Below are 24,506 nucleotides of genomic sequence, written 5' to 3'. Positions count from 1 at the left end.
TAAACAAAAATTTATAATTGGAAAACCTAATCCTGAATTACTATCTGTGATGCAACTCGCTTTATAATGAATGATGATTGAAGACAAAATAATAAAATAGGTTTATAAAGATTTTTTTATAAAAAAAAAAAAAAAAAAAAACAATTTTCATCATAACGTCTACAAAGTGTTCATCTATTCTTATAACTTCCTGATTATTATACAGATTGTACATTTGTCGAAAATATCAGAAAGCACTTAAAATTAAAGCAGATTACAAATAAGATACATAATTCAAATGGGTGCTTTTGTAGACGCTGGAGTATACAAATGAACCACGAAGTGAGAAGTAATAAGTAATAGTGAAAAGTATATAATATGTGCATCAATGTCCTCTAATTATCTTATCAGGTTCACTCTTCACTACTTGATCAACCTTTTTCAGTCGGACAGTACACAAAAAATATATAATTAAAAATTATAAAATAAGGCACTTGTATTTTTTATGGAAGCAGTGTTTCTCCGTTCGGTTTTCCGCTCTGTATTTATTTAATTTTGGTGGCTGTGGTATTAGCGTAGTAGCTTTTCGGATCCAGGGTAAGGTTACGGTAGGAAGCTAATCAACAATCTAAATTTTGTTAGTTTATGTTATGAATTATCATTCGGCTTCTGCTGCCGCGTTTCCGACAGTTGCTACAGTTATTGGATTTACGTAAGTAGTTTATTTAACTATGTATTTTGTAAATATGTGAAAAAATGAACCTTTTACATTTGATAATTTTACCGGGTTGAAGTTACATGTGTTGGATTGAAACTACACGTTTGAGTTTGTTGTGGTTGAGTGTATTGTGATTTGAAAGTTGTTAAAATTAGTTTAACTAGTCAATTAGTCTATTTACGAATCTATTTTTTAGACGTTGATTAATTTTTCTTCGTTCACGTTCGACTGGTGTCTGTCGTTATTGGTTGGTTGGAATAAAACGTAATTATGTGAGCTGTTATTAAAGATATTCTTGTTATTATGTAACGAAGCATATAAACTGTTGGTTTAAAGTGGATCGACCTTTAAAATGCAGTAAAGTAATTTTGGGTGCATTTTTATATTCTATACAGTTTGTATATAGAATTATACACATTATTAATTATTTTTAATTATTATTTTCACGTTTAGTAAATTAGTCACTTGTTTTCAAGGACTGTAAACCAAACAGTTTATATAGCATTATGAATCAGATATTTAATGTTAGCATTGTTAGAAGATAACTAGAAATTAATGGACATTAGTGATTTACCAATTGCTCATTTTTACTCCGTTTGTTGTATGTTATAACAACATACAATATAGTAACCCTTAAAATTGAAAGAATTATATAAATAACATGTTTTCAAATCAAGGGAATTTTTTGGAGGGGGATTCCTTCACACCAAATTATGTTTCTGATGGTGGTATGTACAAAATTTGATTTGTTTATACTGCAGTGCTTTGTTACTATCCACTTTGTTCTTAGAAATTTTGTACAGTATTGGAACATATTTGTTGTGCCTTTGGTATTTTTTACTAATATTCAACTTCAGTTGTATATTAAAAAACTGCCCATTTGTGGTAGTGAAGGCACCCATGTTGGAAATTTTAAAAAACTTCTATAAATTTTGCATATGATTCTATTGATTTTAATAATTTTTTCTAACATCCCTGTTGAGTTAATTATAAAAAAAGTTGTACGAAGGAAGGGGATGGTTAACCCTTTTTTTATTTGTCTATGCGAATAGCGTATTTTTTGTCACGTTAAGAACTTAAAAATGTTAATATTTTATCATGTAAATTGTGATGTTTGTCGAGAATAATTACTTTGTTTAAGGACATACAGCGCAAACAAAAATAATAGGCATAAATTGAAATAAACAAATTCATTAATCAAAGAGACTTATTCATGTACTTTTGTATGGAACACCCAGGTTAATATAGGTCCCTGACAGGACGCCCATAGGACTGGACAAGACGTGGGGGGGGGGGCAGTCAACCATGGCATTCTGACATCGCTGTGCATAGCCTAACAGCGGAGGCCAGTGATGTTGGGGACAAGATAAAAAAATAAAGGTTAATATAGGTAGTATGAAATTTAAACACATCCTAGCAATTACTTAAAGATATAACTTAATTAAACATACAATGTTATTATATTAATTGCTACAAAAAATGTCATTTGCCTACTTAGAAAATTTATGTTATATCTGATACCTCAAAAACATACTAATTATTTAGAAAAATGAAATGCATTCAAAATTAATAATCTCTGCATATTTGTTTTTTCATGGTGCTGATTGTAAATATACAAAAACAGTGGCTTTGTTGTAGTTTTTGACTAAAAAGATTTTTAAATCAAATAATTACATATTTCTGTAGTTGTAAGGGGGGGGGAGGGTAATGTTTTGAATTTTTATCAATAGTCTTGTATTAACATTTATTCTTTTTTTGTATAATCTATATCAAATGTTTATTATTCGTTCTTTAATATATTTCATTGAAATTTGTGTATTTTGATTTAATTTACAGTTATTGATAGATTGTAATGAAATTTTACTGCAATTAAATTACAAAAATACAATTAAATGAGTTTCTGAACTTTATACAATATCAGCAAATATAACCTAATGCTCAGTTTGCTCACAGACCTCGTCAAATTAACCTTAAATATTAAATTAGCTGATTGGTAGACCGAGTCAATAATTTTAACATTAACCAATTATTTATCCTGACAATAATTATATTACATTTGTACAGTACTGTTATGAAAATTTTGGTGAGGGTACTGTATAACTGGATGTAACTCAAGTGAAAGGTGTCTTATTGACACTTATTTTGATGCAATACCTTACTAATTTTCATTAGAATAGAATAATAATATAGTTGTTTGAATACTTGGGGTTATGTCGTATTTGTCATACATAAAAAAAAAAGTTAAAAAAATTCAATCATTATTATAACAAAAAGGTGGTAAAATTTAAAAACCACATTAGAGTGACACCTTTTTCTTTTTAATTGTTGATTTACATGATGACCATAACAACATATGCCAAGATTATTGATCTTTGAGTGTGCGTCATCTTTCTAAATAAGTATATCTGATTTTGATTGATACAGAACAAAATAAATTTTTTTTTCTAAATTTTATTCATAAGAGCTGTGAAGTCTGAAGTGTATTACAGAACATGATTTAATCAGCTACTAGAGTTGAAAATATTTTAAATTATTACTAAACAAAAAGCAGTTCTGTAAAATATGACAACCTACTTAATACGTTTTATTTTTATCCAATAATGATGGAAAATTATGCTTAAAACTATCAGTCTTATCTTTTTCAAACGTCAGTACTTATATACATAAATACATAACAAACATATACTCAAAAAATTCCAATTTATATACTATATAAACGTAGGGTCAGCCCATTTGAAGTGGCTCAAAAAAAACATAAGCTGGTTGTTTGATCAACTCCAAAAAAATTTTAACTTACCCACCTGTTTCCTACTTGTTTCAGGACCTTAAAACTATATTTTTTTTATTTAAGCAGTTTACCTGTGGCATCCATTTTCGTTATGGCACACACACACACCTATTTTTATGATTGTAAGGGTTTATGGAAAAGATCATAACTAAAACACTATTTGTCCTTGAAGGATGAAACAAAAAGAAATTAAATCATATTTTCTCAAGAAAGGATTGATCTAATGGTTTATATACCTATCTTTCTTCTTTCTAGGAAAAAATTACCAATAAAGTTGAACATGAAAAACAATGAAATTTCACTTTTGGTAATCAAGAGGCAGGGATGGCATAGTTTGAATTATTTTTTATATGTAGGTATATGTTGTTAGTAGATTTACATAAATAATATTAACGGTGATATACTAACACCTAAATTTTTTTGAAGTTTTGAAAACTAATTTTTTTTTTAAATTCAAATTTTTTGATGGGACTGGTGATAGAAAATTTTAATTTGCATAATTTTCAGTCTTTTTGTGGGTGTTTATGGAAATAAAAGAGTTTCTTTGTTTTGTAATAACGAAAAAGTTATAATCTCTCAAAACTCATGAAAAACTTGTTAAAAGCAATAACATTTTGACTCGCTAAATAAGTGCTCCAAGGGGGTTTCTTGTCTTCTTTGCACTTGTTGAAGTTGATGTTTTCAATATTTATAAAATAATTTTTTTTAAATTATTAATTTTTAATTTAATGATAACTTAACCAATACCAGTGACCTAATACAATTCTGATAAATAACTAGCCTTCATCTTTTTTCAAGAATTCATTGTTATATTTATATCAGTTTATTTTTGTAAATGCTATTGAAAAAAATAAATAAATAAAACGAAAGGGTGAACTGTGGCTTGGCTGTTGACCCGATGGAAGCTTTGTATCTCATCTTGAAGAAGAAGTGAAAAAGTTTTCTGCAAAGTCTGCCAACATCAAACATTCTTCTTTGCCTAATTCTCTCTTGCTGAAAAACTGAGCTTGAGATTTTGACACAAGTTAGTGAGTTTCAGCTTTTCTAATTTTTTCACTAATGATTCAAAAGACTCATCTTCAGTCTAAAGAACAGTAATCATCACTCCCCTATCAGCTGTTACCTGCTGTTTGTGCATTTTTGCATCTGGCAATACATCGTACTTTCAGAAAAGTTGAGCACTGCCTGCTTACCTGGACATTTGATGCACATATTCTTCATACAGCTGTAGTTATCCTCCTAACAAACAAAGATGTGTATGAAGTCCGTATAATCAGCATTAAGTTTGGGACCATCAATCATGAGTTTGATGTGGTAGCAGACACAAACTATGCGAGTCCCAGATACACCAGTTTGGACTGAGTTGGCAGAACTTTGATTTTCCAATTTTTTCCTCACAGTTTTTACTTTTAAAGGAGACATATAAATCATTTAAGTTTACCAGAACAAGGCACCTTTGCTTATGCAGTTTGACACCATCAACACGCGTGCTAACACAGTCCTTTTTATCTGGGCACAGCCTGCTACTATCATCATTTTTATAAAGTAACTTTTTTAATTATGTCGTTACTAATTCCTTTTTTGTCTAAGTCACCAAACGCTCAGACACTTAGAACTCTGATATTATTTTAAATTTGTCCAAGATTGGGGAAGTAAACATATAATTTTAACCTTACCTTCTTTAGAAGGAAGAACACATTTTTCTTGTAGTTTTAAAATAAGATCATTATATTCATGTGAAGAAGATTAAGCTGGATTTTCGTTTTTAGAAACTTTTGAGTTAAAACACAATTAAAGATTTTTTTAACTTTTCAGATAGCTTTTTTATTTTAATGTTGATGGCCTTTGATCCGTGCTTATTTTTTTCAATTTTGATGGAGGTGATACACCCAAAAAATTCTACAAAAAATGCTACAAAATGCTACTGGCAGCATCAATTGTTTAAAATTGTGATGCGGGGTAATGTATTGCTGTTGGTCTTCACATTCATGTAGAAAAAATACCTTTGAAATGGTTAATGCAAAGAGACATTCCAAGAACTAAATTTAAATTTGGAAAAATGTGTTAAGAGTTCTCTCTAATGTTATTTGTCTTAAGTTTTTTTTTAAACTGTTTTTGTATAAGTTCTCAAAGGGTCACAACAAAACTGTCCATACAGGTGACTGAATTTTGACAAAAACTTTTTTTCATGATGTTTACAAACGCTAGCTAGACATCTGAAATAACGCGTAAAAAGATAAGCTGTTGGTTTTCATCACTAAATTCACAAATTTTAATGAGTTCTTTTGACACTGTACCATACACTGTTTTCACCAAATGGTGAAAGGCACAAGGAGCGCACTTTGCAGGCGCGGTCTTAACTAGGGCAATTGCCTGCCCTGTGCCCAGCAAGGGCGCCAATGACCACTTATCTCTGACTACGCTCTGCAACGGATAGAGGTGTGACCAAAGCCTAGACAATTGAAGTACCGGAGTACTTCTGCATGGTCGACCACCCAAGGAACAGCCGACCACTTTTAGGACTGTAAATTGTTCTGTTTAAAATCATGTCTCTTTTCCGATCAAATTTGTGTAGATTGTTTTTTATTAAAGTTGAACTTCTCACATTTAATTTTAATGGACGTTATTTAAATCAGTTTTCTCAGAATTAAATTTTCTAAAAACGTAAATAGAAATTTTTATTTATTTGTTTATTGATAGATTAATGAAGTTATTTTCCGACAAAACCTTTCTTGTTTTACTCCTTTCTCTTAAAAACCTAAGTGAGGTAGAGGTCTGGGACCACTTTTATTCAATTTCTTAGATAAAAAATAAGTAAGCACCAAATTTACCCCTCGATTTGTATCCAAAGAATTTTAGTACGTTTAATTTCACAGAGGGAGCAGAAAGCCTGGGCAAAATACTTCGCGAGCCGAAACTCGCTAGCGAACAGTTTTCTAACCTACGTTTATGTGAACTTTTTTTCTTATTTTTTGGCTATAAAATCATCTCCTGAGAGATAACCTTGCAATTTGGGATCGCTCTGTTTATCCTCCTGCTGTGATTTATTAGCAACAAATATTTTTTTTTACTTGTTGAATTGCTGCTTTTTGTCTCTCTCTTATTATCTAGAAGGAAATGTATGAAAATTATGAAAAAGTTTCAAATTTTGTTTAATTTAATTCTTTTCTCTTTAAAACGTTTTATTTACTTAGATCTCCAGAGCCGTCATTCATAGATATACTACCGATGAAATTTTTTGTACGCTTACGCCATAAAATAAAAGGTATCATTTCAAAAGATTAAATGCTAATGAGTACACAACACTGTTTCCGGCCACACACTTCATCTAATGAAAAAGCAATCTGTAGCAGGAGTCTTTTGTGTAGTTGTGTTACACTGTGATTAAAAGTATTTATTTTTTTTCTATTTTACTCTAGTCGGCGAACAGTGAGTAATAGAATAAAAAAAATAGTTACAACCATTTTTTTCTGATGAATTAATTCACGCAGAAGTTTGTACATGGGAATATGAAAATGGAGATTTGTAGCATATGAAAAATTTGATGCCTGACCGGAATTCAAAGCCGGAACCTCCGGTTGAAAAGCCAAGACAATACTCTTCATCAAGAAGATCGCCATGTATTGTAAATTATGTTTTGAAAGCATTATTTTTGAAGTGTTCAGTAGTTTATTTGTTAATTATCTATTACAATAAAGTGTTTATAAATTAAATAAATTGATTAACCATTGAAACAGAGAAATATGAATATATTATAACCTTCTGATTAAGGAAAAAAGAGTAGGATCGTCTACATTGGGGAAGGAGGCGATTCAAAATTCATTGGGGTTTATAATGATCATTAACTAAAGTACCTAAGGTTGTTTTCCGGCCCAGTTTTGCCTGAAAAATTCATAAGTATCTGTTTGTCAGGAATGTATTTGTTTTTCTGCTGGTTTCTGAGTATGAACAGAAAAACATGTGTATATTGCAACTTTCATGGTTTCTTAAATGTAATGTTTAGATAATATTATTTAATGGATCGTTTTATCACCGGCATCTGAAAAATTAAGATTCAGGACAGATGAAGTAAGTTATTCTTTAGAGTAATTGTACACATATTTTGAGAATTTTTAATGTGTTTATTTTGGTAACGATGTATAATTCAAGTTATGAAGTTTAAGATGTAGGAAATTACATATGTTTATGATTGGCTTTACTCAGACCTTGGAAATTTTGTAATTTATTATTAAAAACAATAAATTATTTATTACTTTTTAAATTTTGGCAGTTTATGAGTTACGTTCAGTAAATTAAGTAATTACGCATTTACCATTCTCTTTTACTTGAGTTCTGAATGTAGATAAACAAAAAAAATATTTAAAAATGAGTAATATGGACTCTAGAAAGGAGAGACACAAATTATGTGATTGGGCGAGTGATAGAGGTTTATAGGATGATGTAAAGGGATAAGTTATGTTTTATAGGTGTTTTATAAAGCAGAATACGAAATTGTAGAATATTCTAATGAAAAAAGATAAAAGTAGATTGAAAAGATAAGAAATAAATGAAAGGTTTGGTTATGAAAAATGTTTACAGATTTACTACTGGTTTGGCCTAGAAGAGATGCAAGAGGGGGAGGTATATGGTTATGAAACGTCAACTAATAACCAATTTTATAATGATTGCTAATTTTTTAGTTAATAAAAGACTTTTTTACATTTTACTTGTTAATTCACCACATCTATCTATCGTATCTAAAAGACTTTTTTATGTAAAACGCACGCATCTTAGGAACCCCATTTGCTTTTGACATGGAATTGTTAATAGTGAATAATAAATCTATTCTCAACTGTACTTTTTTTTTTAAAGAGGTGGAGAAACCCCATTTACGGGCGTCTAGGCAGTGTCGGGCTTGCTAACAGGTTCTGCAAGATGTTATTAAATGCGTATGTGTTCCTGCGCACTACCGACTAAACCTCCATCCCTGGCTACTCATCCTTCCTGATAATAATAGCTGGTGTGCATTACTTCAAGAAGGGGAAAATACGCCCTCACACACATGCAGACACCACAGTCAACAGACGCCGACCTCACCCACCCACAAGGTACCTCACATCAGACTAAAATCACACCACACATTCCACTACATCCAATCATCGCTCCAGAATACATGTATCTCATGCCCCACAGTCCACACATTACATCAATCACGTAAACAAATACTTCACAGGCAATTGAACACTATAGCATGCTTACCTCACGGGTCACCATCGGATGCGGGAGCGGAGTGCCACGGCCTCATTGCACTCAGGCGACCCCCATACGTGCGGGGAACCTCCTAGGCTCTCAGCAGCGTGCCTGTCCGCCTCTGCATCCTCCGACGACCCCTTCTTGGCCTACAATTTTCCTCGATAGTGCGTAATATACCGCTCGTCATTACCGCTCTTGCAAATCCGGAAACGGCAGACCAATATTCTTCACCATACAGCATAATCCCCATTAGTTCGTCTCTTCCAATGGCATCCATCATCTCTCTTTCTGTGTTAAAACGAGGAAAAAAAGAAAGCACATGGAACGCCGACTCCTCAACCTCACACTCGGGGCATCCATTCGAATAATCCAACCCAAAACAGAATAGATATTTTCTAAATCCCCCATGGCCCGCCAGCAACTGAGTTAAATTAAAATCCAGCGAGCCATGGATTCTTCTGGACCATCTTCCAACATCCTTTATTACTCTATAGGTTCACCTGTCCTTCTCACATCCGTCCCATCTTTCTTGCCATGCCCTTATCAACTCGTCCGTGATCGCCGAACTCGCCTCTCTCTTCTCAGTCGGATTCAAGGTACCAAGTTCTCGTAGCCTTTTCCTGCGTGCGATCGCTAAGTCTGCGGGAAGAATCCCCGCCAAGACCTCTGCAGCCTCCAGAGAAACAGTTCTGTAGGCTGTTACAATCCGGAGGCAGCACCTCCTATGTAAGGCCTCGATCCTCCCTTTGTACTTTCTGTACCGCACCACGTCCGCCCAGATTTCTGCACCGTATAGCAGCGTGATATACCTAACTCCTGTAAGCAACCTTCGCAGTTGACCCCATCGAGGAAGACACCCTCCGCCACCCCGTCCGTTCCGAGCCCTTATGGGCTTTACCGGAGGTCATCTTTGAAACCTCGGCTTTTGACATATTCCAGTCCGCCTCGGCCAGGATGCCACCGATGCGAATGCCACGAGTGACATTCCCATCGGTATACTACTAATTAATGAACTCAAAACAATCTCACACAGCTCACAGAGTCTTAAGCAAGACTGAAAATACCTAACTAACAAAGGAATTGAACTACCTACCCGTAGAAGGTAAAAGTGAGTTCAACACACAACACGAAACATAAAAATATTGTATGGAATAATAACACAACAAAACGAAACAAGGACAAGAACAACAATAACATAATTTATAAAAAACAAAAATAGAATAAAAGAGAAATCCAAGCAGAGCTCTAGATCCCCTCAGCAATCCTTTCCTCTGCTACTAAAACTCTCCACTATTGCCCATTCGGCTTGGCTCCTCCAGTTTACACGGAGATCGAGCGCCGACCCAATAAGATCAAGCCGACGGATGGTCTCCGTACGCATTAACACGTATTTCGAGAACTCATAAAGAACATGGTAGGTGCCGTTCAATTTTCCACACTGAGGACTTACCCAAGCTGAGTCCTGCCTCAACCATCCAAGCACCAACTGCAGTGTAAGAGTCTTATTATGCTGGCGGCCTCTATGACAAGAACTATGTATGTCGTTGCAAATCCAATTACCGTTACTTTAAGGGGCAATGGGATGCTAAAAACGTCATCATAAGTAATATTTCATAGGGTTGGTCCGAGGACCGACCCCTGAGGAACACCCCTGTCGACCACCCGCTCAATCACATCGCCGTCCATCTCGCATATGAATTGTCTATTTGCAAGATACGAACAAATAATAAGCACTAAATATTATGGTAAGCGAAATCCCTGCAGCGCATGCCTGATCGCAACATTGGTTATACTATTAAATGTATTATGCATATCAAGTGCGACCAGGACGCACATCCTTCCTTTGTAATATTGGTGACTCGCAATTGTGCTCTTATCTAAGCTCCGTACTTTCGCCACAACGTCTAAAGCAGATCTGCCGGTTCTGAAGCCGTATTCAGTGATGTGGAGTCCCCCAGCTCATCCACGGCACAGGCGAGCCGTTGTTTTATTCTCTCGAATATCTTCGCCAACGTATCAATCATTGATAATGGACGGTAGGACGACGGGAACGCCAGATCCCTCCCCGGCTTCGGTATAAAGACGAGGCACTGTCGCTTCCACCTCGCAGGAAAAACGCCCTCGCCCAAGCATGCATTATATATCCCTAAAAATATATCAGGCTCAGCTACAATCGCCGCTTTGCAACCGCATTTAGTAGGCGGTCAGAACCAGGTGTCTTCTCCAAGGGAACTAGCTGCACGGCTGCCTTAAGTTCCTCCACTGCGAACATCAGTATTGTCCCCGCATCCATCTCCTCACACTCCATTGCAACATCCCCAACGGGAAAAAGTTCCTCAATTATTTTGCAACCTCTGAGGCATAACGGGTAACTGGGGACCTCGCTTTCAGCACCGTGACTACAAACTGTATGGTTTCTCTCAGGGGTCCTCCTCTATCTTTTGAAGTAAGCACTTCCAACATTCTCTCTTCCTAGCTTTAATCATCTTGGACAGTTACTTCTTCTTTGCCTTGTATACAGCCATAAGAAATGGGTAGATATGCTATTACCTTAATTTAAATCGTTAAAGAAATCCATTTTTGCACACAAATTGATAAATAAGTAATAAATACGATGCCTGTTAATAAAGTAATGAGACTGGTTCAGAAATACATTTTATTTACAATCCAATTATACATGGGCTGTATCACGTTTGAAATAGTTCCCTTGGGAAGCCACGCAACACTTCAAACGGTTTTCCCACTATTCATAGCAGTGTTGGAATTCAGAAACTGGAATATCCTTCAGATGGTCGGTTAAATTTTTTTTAATGTTCTACTGTTCCAAAATGTCTTGTGAGGTGTTTTTTTTTAAAAGTTGGGAACAGGAAAAAGTCGCAGGGACTCAAGTCATGTGAATAAGGTGGTTGAGGAACTACATGAATGTTTTTGTTTGCCAAAAACTAATCAATTGCGAGTACAGTGTGACAAGGTGCATTGTCATGATGTCTCTGATTCGCTCAACATTGTCATCACTTTCTGATGTTAACGGTCTTCCACAGCGAAGGTAGGGATTTCTAATATCTTGAAATTAACATTTTGTTACCAAAAGAGAAAAGATCAATCTCTTATTTTTGTGTTGTGCGCAGTATTCATTAATTTGTACATTTTCCCTAATTCACATATCCCCTTCTTTCATGTTTGAATATTTAAAACGATATAATCCGTTTGGGTTATTGAAATTAAATTATGGCACGATTTACTTTTTTTTTAAGAATAAGTGTGTTATGTGTAACATAATATGTTTTATTATATAATTCTGATATCAGTTTTACAATGACTCGTGTTTTGTAACACTTTAAAATACATGGAGACCATTTCTTTCGTGACTAATTTTTTTCTTGCGCTAAAGTATAATCTTTATGGGGATTGTTCACATTTTTAGGATATTTTAGATCGACTTCTAAAATATATTCTATTTCAGCATCGTCTTTGGAATTAAATTGGTGTGGCTATTAATGAGACTAATGCTGTAAAATATTTTTTTTAAATTTATACATATTTAGTTATTATCCCCTTCAATATACACTTCTCTATTCTTACAACCCGCCATGCGAATTTTCCATTGTTCAAAGCAATGCTGGAAGTCTTCTTCTATGAGCTCTTTCATGATGCGGTGCTGCTTTTTCTTTCACATCTTCAACGGTTTGAAATCTTGTTCCTTTTAATGCAGTCTTCACCTTAGGAAACAGATAAAAGTCACATGGTGCCAGGTCAGGCGAATAAGGCGGATGGGATGTTGGATGTTATACTTGACTAGAAACGTCTTGACAGACAATGCAGTGTGAGCCAGTGCATTGTCCTGATGAAAAACCCATGACTACTTGTTTTTCCACAATTTGGGTCGTTTTTTCTTACTTTTTCACAGAATTGAGAAAGTACCTCAAGGTAGTCATACTGATAAATAGTTTGACCTTCAGGAACCCAGTGAAGGTACACAATTCCATGTATATTGAAAAAAAAAACAATCATCTTCACTTTGAATTTTGATTTGCTCATTCAAGCTTTTTCAGCTCTCTGTGAAATTTGCGCCATCCAATGCATGGATACATGCTTAGTTTCTGGATCATAAGTGAAAAACCAAGATTAATCACATATCACTCTTTCCAAGAAGTGTGGGTCATTTTCAGTAGCATTCAAAGTGTCAGAACAAACATTTTCATGAGCTTCTTTTTGTTCGATTGTAAGAATTTTAGGCACACTTTTTGCATGTTAAAATTGTTATGTAAAATTTGCCTTACACATTTTTTGTCAATTCCTACAGTTTCAGCAATCGCACAAATAGTTAACCGATGGTCAGATCAGAACAGATTACCAATTTTTTCATTATTTTTATCAATTTTTGACATGTAAGGGCAACCCGGGCAAACATAATCTTCAACGTCTTCTCGGCCATCTTGGACACGCTTAAACCACTCAAAAACCCGTGTACATTATAAACATTCATTACCATGTACTTTGTTCAAGTTTCAAGCTAGAGCAACAGAAGCTGAAAAGTGTATTAACACTGTAAGGATACGCATTCGGCAAGATCTTGAGAATGTCCTGTTTATAAAGAGGAACAGGCTATATGTATTGAGCAAAAAGTATCCTTTCCTGTGGCTTGTCGGGAATATATAAATCTCTCAACATTAGAAATCTTGTAACACTCGGTGTTATGTTTTTTACAGGCTCTTTCTAACAATATTCAAAGAATACAGAGTGTCTAACTGTCTATCATGCAATGAAAGTCCAAAAAGTAAAGAAAGTAAAGAAGTAAAGAAAGTAAAGTAAAGTAAAGAAAGTCTATCTTATCATAAAGTCCAAAAAGAAAACCAGATAGTATTCGATAACTAATCTGCACGCATAGATTTTATATATAACAAGAAAAAAAATATTTCCTATTGCTACAAATATTCAGTGGAATGCTTGCACTCCATTCTTTTTGTGAGCATATTGAAATCCTAATAAAGCAAGAAAATAATACTTTGTCTGCAGGAAACTGACCTCTGTCCCCAGGATGATGTGTCCTTTCGCGGATACTTCTGTAAAAGATGAGATTGTCTGCCCTCCAACTGAGGGCAGAGGATGTGAAGGTGTAGCTGTTTTCCTGAAGAAAATCATAGCCACCCGTGTTCTGCTTGTGAAAAACATCCCTGCAGCGTCAGTGAAGATTTGTCTTTTAATAAATTTATGTAAATCATCAGATGACAAAAGAACTATAGTTTTTTTTTTTTTAAGAAAGTAAAGAACCTATTTTTTTATGAAGGCTTTTCAAATCAGAAACTTTCAGATAATTCTTAATTATGTCACCCAATTCCTTATCAATCATGTATTGTTTCCTTTTTTTGACGAATAGTTTTATACTATAATTTTTCATATATTTTGTAATAGACAGAATGCGCCTACTCATTTAGAAAATACATGACATATGAACTGATGAAATATACCATTCATGCAATTTGGTTAGCTTCAGGAGCTATTAGGAACTTGGTCACATGAAATATTTTGAGGCACAGACATTCGTTCTCATGCTTTAGGGCAATCGAATGGGGTCTGGTGGCGGGAGAATTGTCAGTAAACCTAAATGCGAACCGTTGCTAGGAGAAAATTAAATGTTATCTATGTTTTAAAATATCTTAGGGCCATGAATTTATATTCAGATATGTGAGTTTACTGCAGTGTGTTTCAGACATTTATGCCATTTGCCATATAGCAGATGGTAATTTCATTATTTTAATTGAGATTAATAAGTGATATATCTTTGTGTTTTTATTTCGCTTTTAGCATACGTTACAGGCTTTCTCCTTTTAAGATGTATTTTTACGTTGCTGGGTTTTAGTTATTAATTGCTAGTTTTTAACATTTATTTATTTACAACATAGATGTCGTGTCCGGATGCTGATAATTTACACTTTGTTGTGTGCCCAGAAAAAAAAAGAAGCGAGACCATGTGTTAAAATGAGTGCTGTAATAACTAATCCCGCCAGTTATGAAGTTCAGTCAGTGATTAAATTTCTAAGCATAAGAGGATATAATGTTGCTGAAATTTACAGTCAATTGTGTGAAATATACGGGCCTACGAGACAAAACAATAGTTTATGCAGTGGTGTCACTCCGGTTCACCTAAACCAAAAAAATTGAAACAAGCCCAGTTTCGAAGTATAACCATGGCAACTGTATTGTGGGACCAAAAGAGTGAGCTTTTTGATTGATTTCACCGAACATCCATCAGAAGTCTATTTATTGTTAACACTTTTTAAACCGTGTTGTGCCGATGACGAAGGAATGCTGAGGACAGGAATTGTTCTTCACAAAAACGCAATTCCATACACAGCTGCATACTATACCACGTATAGGATCACTTTAGTCAGTCCATTACTCAAGTCTCTTCGAAGGTACTGTTTTCACATTGTACTGTTTCATAAGTCTTGAATCTTGCATCCCCTCATGATGTGTCCAAAGAATCTTAATCTTATCTTACGCATGGTATCAGTGATTGTTCTGTCTGTAGATGACTTTGTTGGACACAGTCCACCACTGCCCATCTTCATGCTACTTTTCGTTGATGCAGGTTCTTTCAGTTTTCTGGAATCTTGTTGGTCTTTGATTGTTCAGTCAGGTGAAAGAATGTTTCTGTTGCATTTGTGTTGTGGTGTCTTATTTTTGTATCTATGGATAGAAATTTTTGCTGTGGGTGTACCAGGTTAATTTTTGAGCTTTAGCTAGTTTGTTCTTGTTTGCATTGAGGTTTATTTGTTAAGATTATTAGTTATTATTTAAAGTTTTTAATACAGTTAGGTAATTGAAATAAATAATAATTTGTAGCTTGTTTACTTTGTTAGTGATAAGATATATCTTGGAAAGGAATCAAACAAAATTTCTTCAAAAAACAAAAATGTCATCTATCGGCAATGTCAGTAAGTATGTTAAATTAAGGATGCAAGATTTGAGGACAAACATGAAATAACATGAAAACTAATCTGTTTTAATTCTTATACTGACCTTCTGATCTTTTTTAGAACCTTTTAAAAACACATAATTACATCTCTGAACTTCAAACTATATTTTCTTTTCCATTAACATAACAGCTAATTAACTACATGCTCGATATCTTTCATTGACTATTTTTAATTGACTAACAAACATTTTAATCATCTCTTCCATTTTATCTTTATTATACATAAGAAAAATATTTTCCCAACTGAGTTTATCATCCAATTCTCTGCATATTGGTATACATGTTTAAGCTTTATTTTAATATCAGAAAGAGAACAAACACTTGAATCCTAAATTTTTAAGAACATAGTAAATTATTAGCTCGCTATTAATGAATTCTTTCGTTTCCATTTGTTATTTAAGTCATTAAACACGCAATAAAAATCGAAATAACATTTATTCATACTATCTTTGTAAACATTGTACAAGTAAAAACCTAATCGACAACATACCTCTAATAACTCTTTTTGAAAGTGTTTGAATAGTCAGGAACTAGATATTGTTTTTTATAATGATCATCCTATTAAGTTATTACAAAAACTTATTCCACAAAACAATTACTACATACAGGAATTCCATTATTATATCAAACGAATTTGTGATCACAACCATCATCATCAAAACCAGATTTTTCTAACTCTATCATTAAATCATTCATTATTTATTTTAAAGAATATTATTCTTTAAAATTAAGCTTTATTAATCACTAAATTATGCTTTGTTTTTTCACTAGGTAATTCACTTGTTCTTTATAAATCAGTCTTAACCATGGACATGAGCTATTAAGAATTTTCATATCTGCTGAAAGAAAACTTGTTTGTCCAACTTCAAATAAGATAAATTTTAAATTCAGATGTTGAAAAAACAAAGCGTGAAAAATGCTTTGTTTTTAACTAGCTGTAGTTATTTATTAACTGTAGCTAGTTAATTTCCATAACTAGCTATAGTTATAACTAGATATAAATTTTCTCATATTCTTTATTAATTCCCAATTAACGAATCTTTTTGAATACAGTATTGTTGTTTATATTTATAGTATCAATATTCATTGACATCTCTTTTATTCTATAAAAAAAATTTTTAAATATTACTGCAGTGTTCTAGCTAATCTAGGATTATTATTAAGTTCCTCTTCAAATTTAGAAAGAGTATCAGTACTTTGACTTTCCTATCGATTATCTTTTATTCTAAGTCATCTAAATCTTTAGCTAATACATTCTTAATTTTGTCAAATGCTTCTTTAGATTTACTCTGACATTCATATTCTAAGGCTTTCAATTTTCCAGTAAATTCATTCTCTAACTTATTCTTTTCATTCTTAATTCTATCAAATATGTCTCTAGATTTACTCTGAAATTCATTCTCAAGTTTTTCCTTGCTTCATCTAGTTCATTCTAAATTCTGTCAAATTTATATGCTAAGGTCTTTAAATCATTCTCTGATTTTCTCACTTTCATCATTAATTACATCTCTTTCCCAAATTTATAAAAATGAAACCATGATTTTTTTAATCCATACTTATTGTATTTTATTATATGGGAAAAGCTTTTTCATATTCGAACCTTTTGAAAATAATTTAAGAGCTTCCAAACAAAAATGACCACAGATTAGAGGATTATCATAATTTTGAATATATCTGTGGTATACAAGATGTTTTTGTTTTTTTAAATAATGCTAAAGTTCCAATGGAGGAGGCGCATCACCCTAACCATCGAAATAAACCACATTATCTTTCTTCATATAACACATCCAATGATTTCCTGTTGAAAATATGCTATCCAAATTAATAATAACCACATTCAGTTTTATTCGGAGTGTTAGTTAGTGTGTATCTTTCATGAATTCTTCCTTAAAATATTTTATGCTCAATCTTTTAACAAATTTATGTAAATCATCAGATGACAAAAGAAATATAGTTTTTTTTTTTAAGAAAGTAAAGAATCTATTTTTTTATGAAGGCTTTTCAAATCAGAAACTTTCAGATAATTCTTAATTATGTCACCCAATTCCTTATCAATCATGTATTTTAACCAAGGCACAAGCTTCTCTTTCAGTAGAAGTGAAATTTTATTTCTTACCAAAGCACTAATTTTATCCACAAAAGGGATTTTATTTTCAGACATAGTCAAAATATCATTCAATAATCCATTGCCAATTTGGTTGTGCAGTAATGTAAGTCTTAAACCTTTGTTATTTTTCAAGGATCTGACTGCTGCTTTATGTAGTTTATTTGTAAGCAGAATTTCATCATTACTGTTAAGATGACTGATCTAAACGTAAACCTAATTTAACAGTCTTCTGTTTTTTCACCACATTTCTAATTTTATTTTTTTGCCTGTCTGTCAAATTGACTTTATATAAATCCATGTATTTTCTTCATGATATAGAAGACAATTTTAATGGTATAACCACTATTAAAATCAAAATTTAGTGCATGCATGAAGAAATACGCAAACCGAATCAAAGTTTTCTCTTTGCCCACCTGGTAGGTGCAGTCACTAAATCCATACGTTCATTTAAGTCAGCATCTTTATGTTAATAAACAAACAAAGATATGAATGAAGAAAAAGTGTAGTTATAAATAATGTTCCAACTACTGCAAAAACAACTATAAAAGATATTTATTTGGAGTGGATTTAAAAAGAGTAACCAAGGCTGGAATAATTAACAGACTTTTTACAGGAAATATGGGACATCTTTCTACAGATTTAGATAATTTATATAAATTATACTGATAATTACAATAAACAAAAAGGATTATTTAAGCCTTTCCAGACCCTTTTTGTGACAACATAATGGTTAAAAAAAGAAATTTGTGGATCTTGTAACATATGTGGTCAATTTTTCAAGTACAAGTTAGCAGGACGTGGAATTAAGCTAAAAAAACCTAAAATATACTGTAAATAAGAATTTATAAAATTAAAACACATTTTAAGAGAAGAACTGAATGCTGTTTTTGACAGATACAGAGATGAATTAATAATAATTATGTACAAAATGGAACTTGCAGCCGTTAAAATAGAACAACTTTTAGAATATTACCTGGAATTTTAAATCAAATTAGGAGAGAGAATTATTGAATTATTGTTACACATGAATTTACAAGGATATTTAATAAAAGAGAATGGAAATATATTTAAGTGAAAATTACAATTTTTCCATAGCTGGGGATAAATTTGATTATAACACCACAAAAGTGTAGGACTAAATTGCTGAACCTGGCTAAATTCCAGCTCAAGAACTAAGATTTATAAAAAGTTTGTCAGTTAACTTCTGCTGGAGTAATTAAAACGTTAGGTAATCACATCGTAAATTTTTTATATATATATATTACTCTTGAGTGTTCCAAATATTCATGTTATTTGCTGTAATGCAGATAGCGGTTTTTTCCCCGAGATTATAATGTGATATATCTTTGTGTTGTTATTTCTCTTTTAACATGTGTTACAGGCTTTTTATTTTGTAGATGTATTTTTGTGTGTCGGGATTTTTAGTTTTTAATTAATTTTTAACTTTTCAGTTTTTAGAACAAATATTGTACTCGGGCAATGATAACACGAAAGTGTTTTTCTCCCTGAAAAAAAAAACAAAAAAAAATTGTAAATTTTTTACACTGTCGAGATAAGAGATTAGCAGATACTTTCAAAAATGAAAAATTCCAAGAGACATGGATTACAATATTAAGCTTCCAGAATATGCACAAGAGAAAACATATCTATTTTATAATTAATGCGTTTAGTTTTAATCTTTTACCGATAATAAGAAATTTTATCGAACCCAAAAATTTATCTAGAAATTTTAAGAGAACCCAAAAGATAAAAAGAGACTAGAACTTGTGCATAGGGCTTACATTAAATTCGGTAAAACATACTTTTCTAAACCTAGAAGTTTATTGCCATCTATACCAGAGATTTAGCAAAATGTTTAATAGATACAGAAAGTTGCATGTCATTTGTAAACAGAAAAAGATTAAACATAAACAGCAGTTTAAGTATTTACACTATGTAAGAAATGGCCACACTTGCAGAACCTGAAGTTTATTGCTTAAAGAAAAGGAAAAAAGAACAGGAAGAAGTAGAATTTTTATTAATAAAGGAGTAAGAGAGGAAAAACATAATATCTTTAGAACAAGCTAAAGAAGCTTTAGCAATAAGAGAATAATATCTTAAAATTGTTAAAGAAGTTAAATTCCATTTCCAATCACAATGGAAAGATTTCAATCACATTCCAAATTCTATTTGTACGATTTTTCGATAATCGACAAAGGTAGATTTATATATGTTAGTGATATAGTAAAAAAGAAAGAAAGAACAAGATTTTAAGGTTATTTTATCTTAAGGAACCATTAATGTAAAAATTTATAGAATTTGCTAAACTGAAATTTTAAAACAAAAAGTTTTTTTAAAATCTCATATTTATTGCAATCTAATTCGGAATTACAAATTTATTTTTGACTTAAAGAAACACCATTTTTAAAAATAGAAACAAAGGCAGTATAAATTATAAGGGCACTGTGTTCTCAAATATAATATGCATAAGTAAGTTTGAGGTATTCCAGGATCTAAAGGAAGTGTATATATATTCAAAAATGCACAAGATGAGATACAAGATGTGGCTGTGCAAGACATTATAAATACATCTCGTCTTATAAAAAATTGTAGTCGCTTAGATTCTTTAGAAGAAGGAAATTAATTTATCGTGACTTCTACTAAACCAGTACAGTTAAGTGGTAAAAAGTTATGGATGTTTAAAATTAAAAATTTATGTAAATTATTTATTTTTAACTATTAGTTCGAAAAAGTAATGGAGGAAAAAAGAGATTCTGTAAATTTAAATTTTAAATTCCATGTAAAAATATACAAATTTAGAACAACACCTACAAAAAATAAAGAAGTATTAATAATGTTGTCGCAGTAAGAATTCCTTTTTTTTAAATGACATTTAACTTTTTTAAGTATTTTTTTTTTTTTTACCTATCTGAAACATTCGCAATTTGTAACTAAATCTTGCCTAAATTGGTAATCTCTTTTGAAATACCATTCCATAATGTCTTTTGGTGTTGCTTCCCAAAAATCTTTATCAAATTTATCCACCAACTTTGTGTCTTTCGCCTTCTACTTGCATACAATTTTGTTTTTTTATTCTGTTAAGTTTTTTTTTGTACAATCTTCTCTCTTCTAAACATTGCATTTTTCTAGACCCATTTATGTAGACGTCTGCCTTTAATATTTTTGTTTTTAACATGGCTCTCAAATTTTTATATTAGGTTTAAAGAAAATTTTTGGTTAAGAACAATAAACTTCAAACATTCGATTACGATCATTCAGAAATGTTAGATGTTCAGTGTTACACGTTAGGCAAGGGGGAATTTTCTTTAAAGATAGTTATTTTGCCATGTAATCTGTCAAATTAATTGTGCAACCAAGTGGGATTATTTAAATAAAGCAAATTTGAAATTTATAAATTTAAAACATGAAAAATGGCTTAATATTAAGCTTACTTGAGTAATCTTGTGTAACAAGGCATTATTTAAGATCTATTTTTAGTGGTTTCTACTCATATTTTACATTTATAATATATTTTTGTAGAAATTAATGTTAATTTTGGTAAAACCTAGCTATTTAGATCACATCATACGTTTAGCATATGCTTTTGAGTTAACTCTTAACATTTACTTGTACTTACCGTTGTGTGGTTTTCCATCAAATTCTTGGTCAAATTCAATTAGCAAAAAGGGTAGCCGATTTCAGTTAAGTAACAATGTATTCTAAAAGTTAAAACGATAAAAGAACGCTAAGATGGCATTAAAAAGAATGCTGAGTTAACATTATTAACATTACATTTGTTTAATAAAAATTTAAATAATGATTATTAAAAGTTAAGATTCGATAAATAACCATTAGTAGAATCGTTAGATGTTACGTTACCACAATATAAATGTTCTGAAAAACATTCAAAAGAATTGTATATTATATGAAACAACCATTTGCCATTATCACGTAGATCATTTTCTGATCGACTCATTTTAAGAATGTATAGGTTTAGGTTTTAACAATAGAAACAGGTAATAAAATTACATTATCTTATTAAATAAATTTGTTTATTCTACCATAATCAAGTAAAAAATTCAGCTTTCTAAGTAGAACGTATACTCAATAATTAATGTTTACTGCTTTACTAATTTCTGTAGTGTTGAATAAGTAACTTAAATTACATTTACCTTTACATCTAAATTTAAACTTTTTAAACAGGCATTCTCTCCAAATTCTTCGTTAGAACTTTTTTCTTTTCCTAAATTTATTGTAGATTTCATGTATATGATTTCATCTGTTTCAGATACATTATATTTTATTTTTAAAAACTGTTACGAAGCCAAGCTTCTCAAAATTTCAGAACGTATTTCACAGTTTGGAATAGTTAAATAGATTTCCTTTTGTGTCTTTGCAACAGTAAAATATTCTAAGTTAAATTTTAAAACAGATCTGTATCATCACTGTCCATCATGTTTGTTGGGTTTACAGTTAAATCTTTCAAGTAAACAATATGCTACACGCATTTTTTAATGACAGGAATCCTATGGAAGAATATTAAAGCTGACATAATTTTAGTATATGCTGTGTCATGTAAACATATTTTTTCCAAATTTAAAAAGTAATCTGGTTGTGCGCAATAATTCTCAGATATTTTGGACTCCATGAAGTTAATAGAGAATACATTATTTAACTTATCTATTAAGTTAAATAGATTTTTTACATCATATTAATCTATTAGCACAATCACATTTGTTTTAAAATGTGCATACAGAATATCACATAAAAATGTTAATCCTGTTATTAGATCTGTGTTAGTAAGGCTATCTTTATCTATCTTCCTGTGAAATGTTTCCAAATAGCAAAACATTGATATTTATTAAATAATAATGTTGGTTAAACTCTTTTGAAAAAATTTGCTAAAAACTATCCAAAAATTTGTATGCAAATGTACCAATCCACAACTTAAAATCAAGATAAATCACAGGATATTTGCCGAAATGTCACAAAAGAAAGAGGCGTATTTCAGATCTTGTATGTGTAAATTTTCACTGAACACTCTGTAGTTGTATATGTCTTGTTTTGGAATTCTGGTCCATTTCCAAATACATGCAACTCACAGAACCGTCATACCATATCCATATTTATGGACTTACCAGAACAATGTTATTAGTACATGTTTGTAATTGAAAAATTCCTTAATCAACAAACATATGTCTACAAGCACGTGTAAGTTAACAGCCTATTTGAATGTGTCACCTCATATTCTTTATTCCGTTCTCCCTACAACAAAAAAGAAAAGCTCAATCTAAAAATTTATTGTAACCATAGCCTAATTTGTGAAATTCGTAAAATAATATTTTAGAGATTTTATTATTTTTTTTCTAAAACAATATAAAAACTCTACCAGTGCAGTCAAATGAATAGTTTATTATATTAATTTCTATAAAATATTAATAAAGGAAGAAAAATTCAGAATATATATCTATTAAAACCAAATGTGGTTTTAGCTAAAATAAATTACGACAGTGTTAAACTTTAGTTATTTTCAGCATTTGACAAAAGTGTCAATTTTCTGATAAAGTTATAGACTTTAAAACCTTGTTGCTATGATAAAACATCTGCACAGTCAAGAAAAGCAGTTTGAACAAAACCTTTGCTACTAAAAGCAAACATTAAAGTATCCCTTGTCTCATCAATATTATTTTGCATTTCATTTTTTGAGATTCCTGTTGACTGAAAATTTTAAACCCATGCTAAACTTAAATGGAAAAATTCCATTATTTAAGTAAGCTACAAATCAAAAAATAATTATGCAAAATTTATAACAGGATAATTAATTACGTATAAATAACATTAACAAAATCTTAATGAAAAAGAAAAGTTAATGATCATCTAGATAATTTATATTTAGTAGTTTTATTAGGAAAAAATATTGTACATAATTGTAATAATAAGTTATATATGTTTAAATTCCTTAGGAAATGATAAATATCTTAATACATTAATGAATAAAAGAATTACAAATTGGTTAAAAAGTTACAAATTTACAAATTGGATGAAAAAATAAATGAGAATAAAGATTTGTATACACTTAAAAAATTTGAGTATTTTTTCTATTAAATAAAGGATCTATTTTGTCCTGATAATCACTCACTATTAAAATTTATAGAAATAATTTAAAAATTTTTAAAAAGAATTAATTTTAAGTACTTACCTTGAGAATACAGATTTTTATCACAAAAGAAAGACTAAGAAATATTATCTTCACGATTATGAATACAAAAGCAAAATCTCATTGTATACACTGTAGAAAACAGATAATTAAAATAGCTCATATCACGTTATCAGTACTAATTACATAAATCACATTGGATAAAATTAATCTAAATAGAAAACATCAAGCTATTATAAAATATTTTATCAACATAGAAATAAATTAACAAATAATATAATAGAATAAAATAATCTTTATCCAACATAAACACCGAGAAAATAGTTACGTAAACATAACAGCAATTTCAATTTAACAAAATAATAAATGATAAAAATAAATAAATAAAATAATTTAATTAAGTAAGAAAAATGAATATATCTACAAGTACTGAAATTAAAGAAATATATCCAACAGATACGTATAACCAGCCATGTCATACCAAAATACATCAGCAATTAAAAAAAATAAAAGATCCATTAGAAAACAGATTATGTGTAACCGAAGGAGACAGTCAAATTATTAGGT

General features: G+C 31.2%; 1 protein-coding gene across 2 annotated transcripts in view; it reads left to right on the top strand.

The window, feature by feature from the left end:
- The first annotated feature begins 554 nt into the window (after window positions 1-554).
- Window positions 555-24,506, top strand: part of LOC142326044 (zinc finger protein 385B-like) — a 96,286-nt gene continuing 72,334 nt past the window's right edge. The window contains exon 1 of one of the 2 annotated variants that reach the window (XM_075368142.1): window positions 555-691. In XM_075368142.1, coding sequence (XP_075224257.1) covers window positions 630-691 — 62 coding nt within the window. In that variant the 5' untranslated portion in view covers window positions 555-629. The remainder of the gene's footprint in view (window positions 692-24,506) is intronic. The other variant, XM_075368159.1, reaches the window with a different exon arrangement.

The sequence above is a fragment of the Lycorma delicatula genome, chromosome 1, assembly GCF_047948215.1.
Source record: "Lycorma delicatula isolate Av1 chromosome 1, ASM4794821v1, whole genome shotgun sequence".
NCBI classification, from domain to species: Eukaryota; Metazoa; Arthropoda; class Insecta; order Hemiptera; family Fulgoridae; genus Lycorma; species Lycorma delicatula.
Note: the sequence above shows the minus strand (reverse complement) of the source record. Positions and strands in the feature narration are given on the sequence as shown.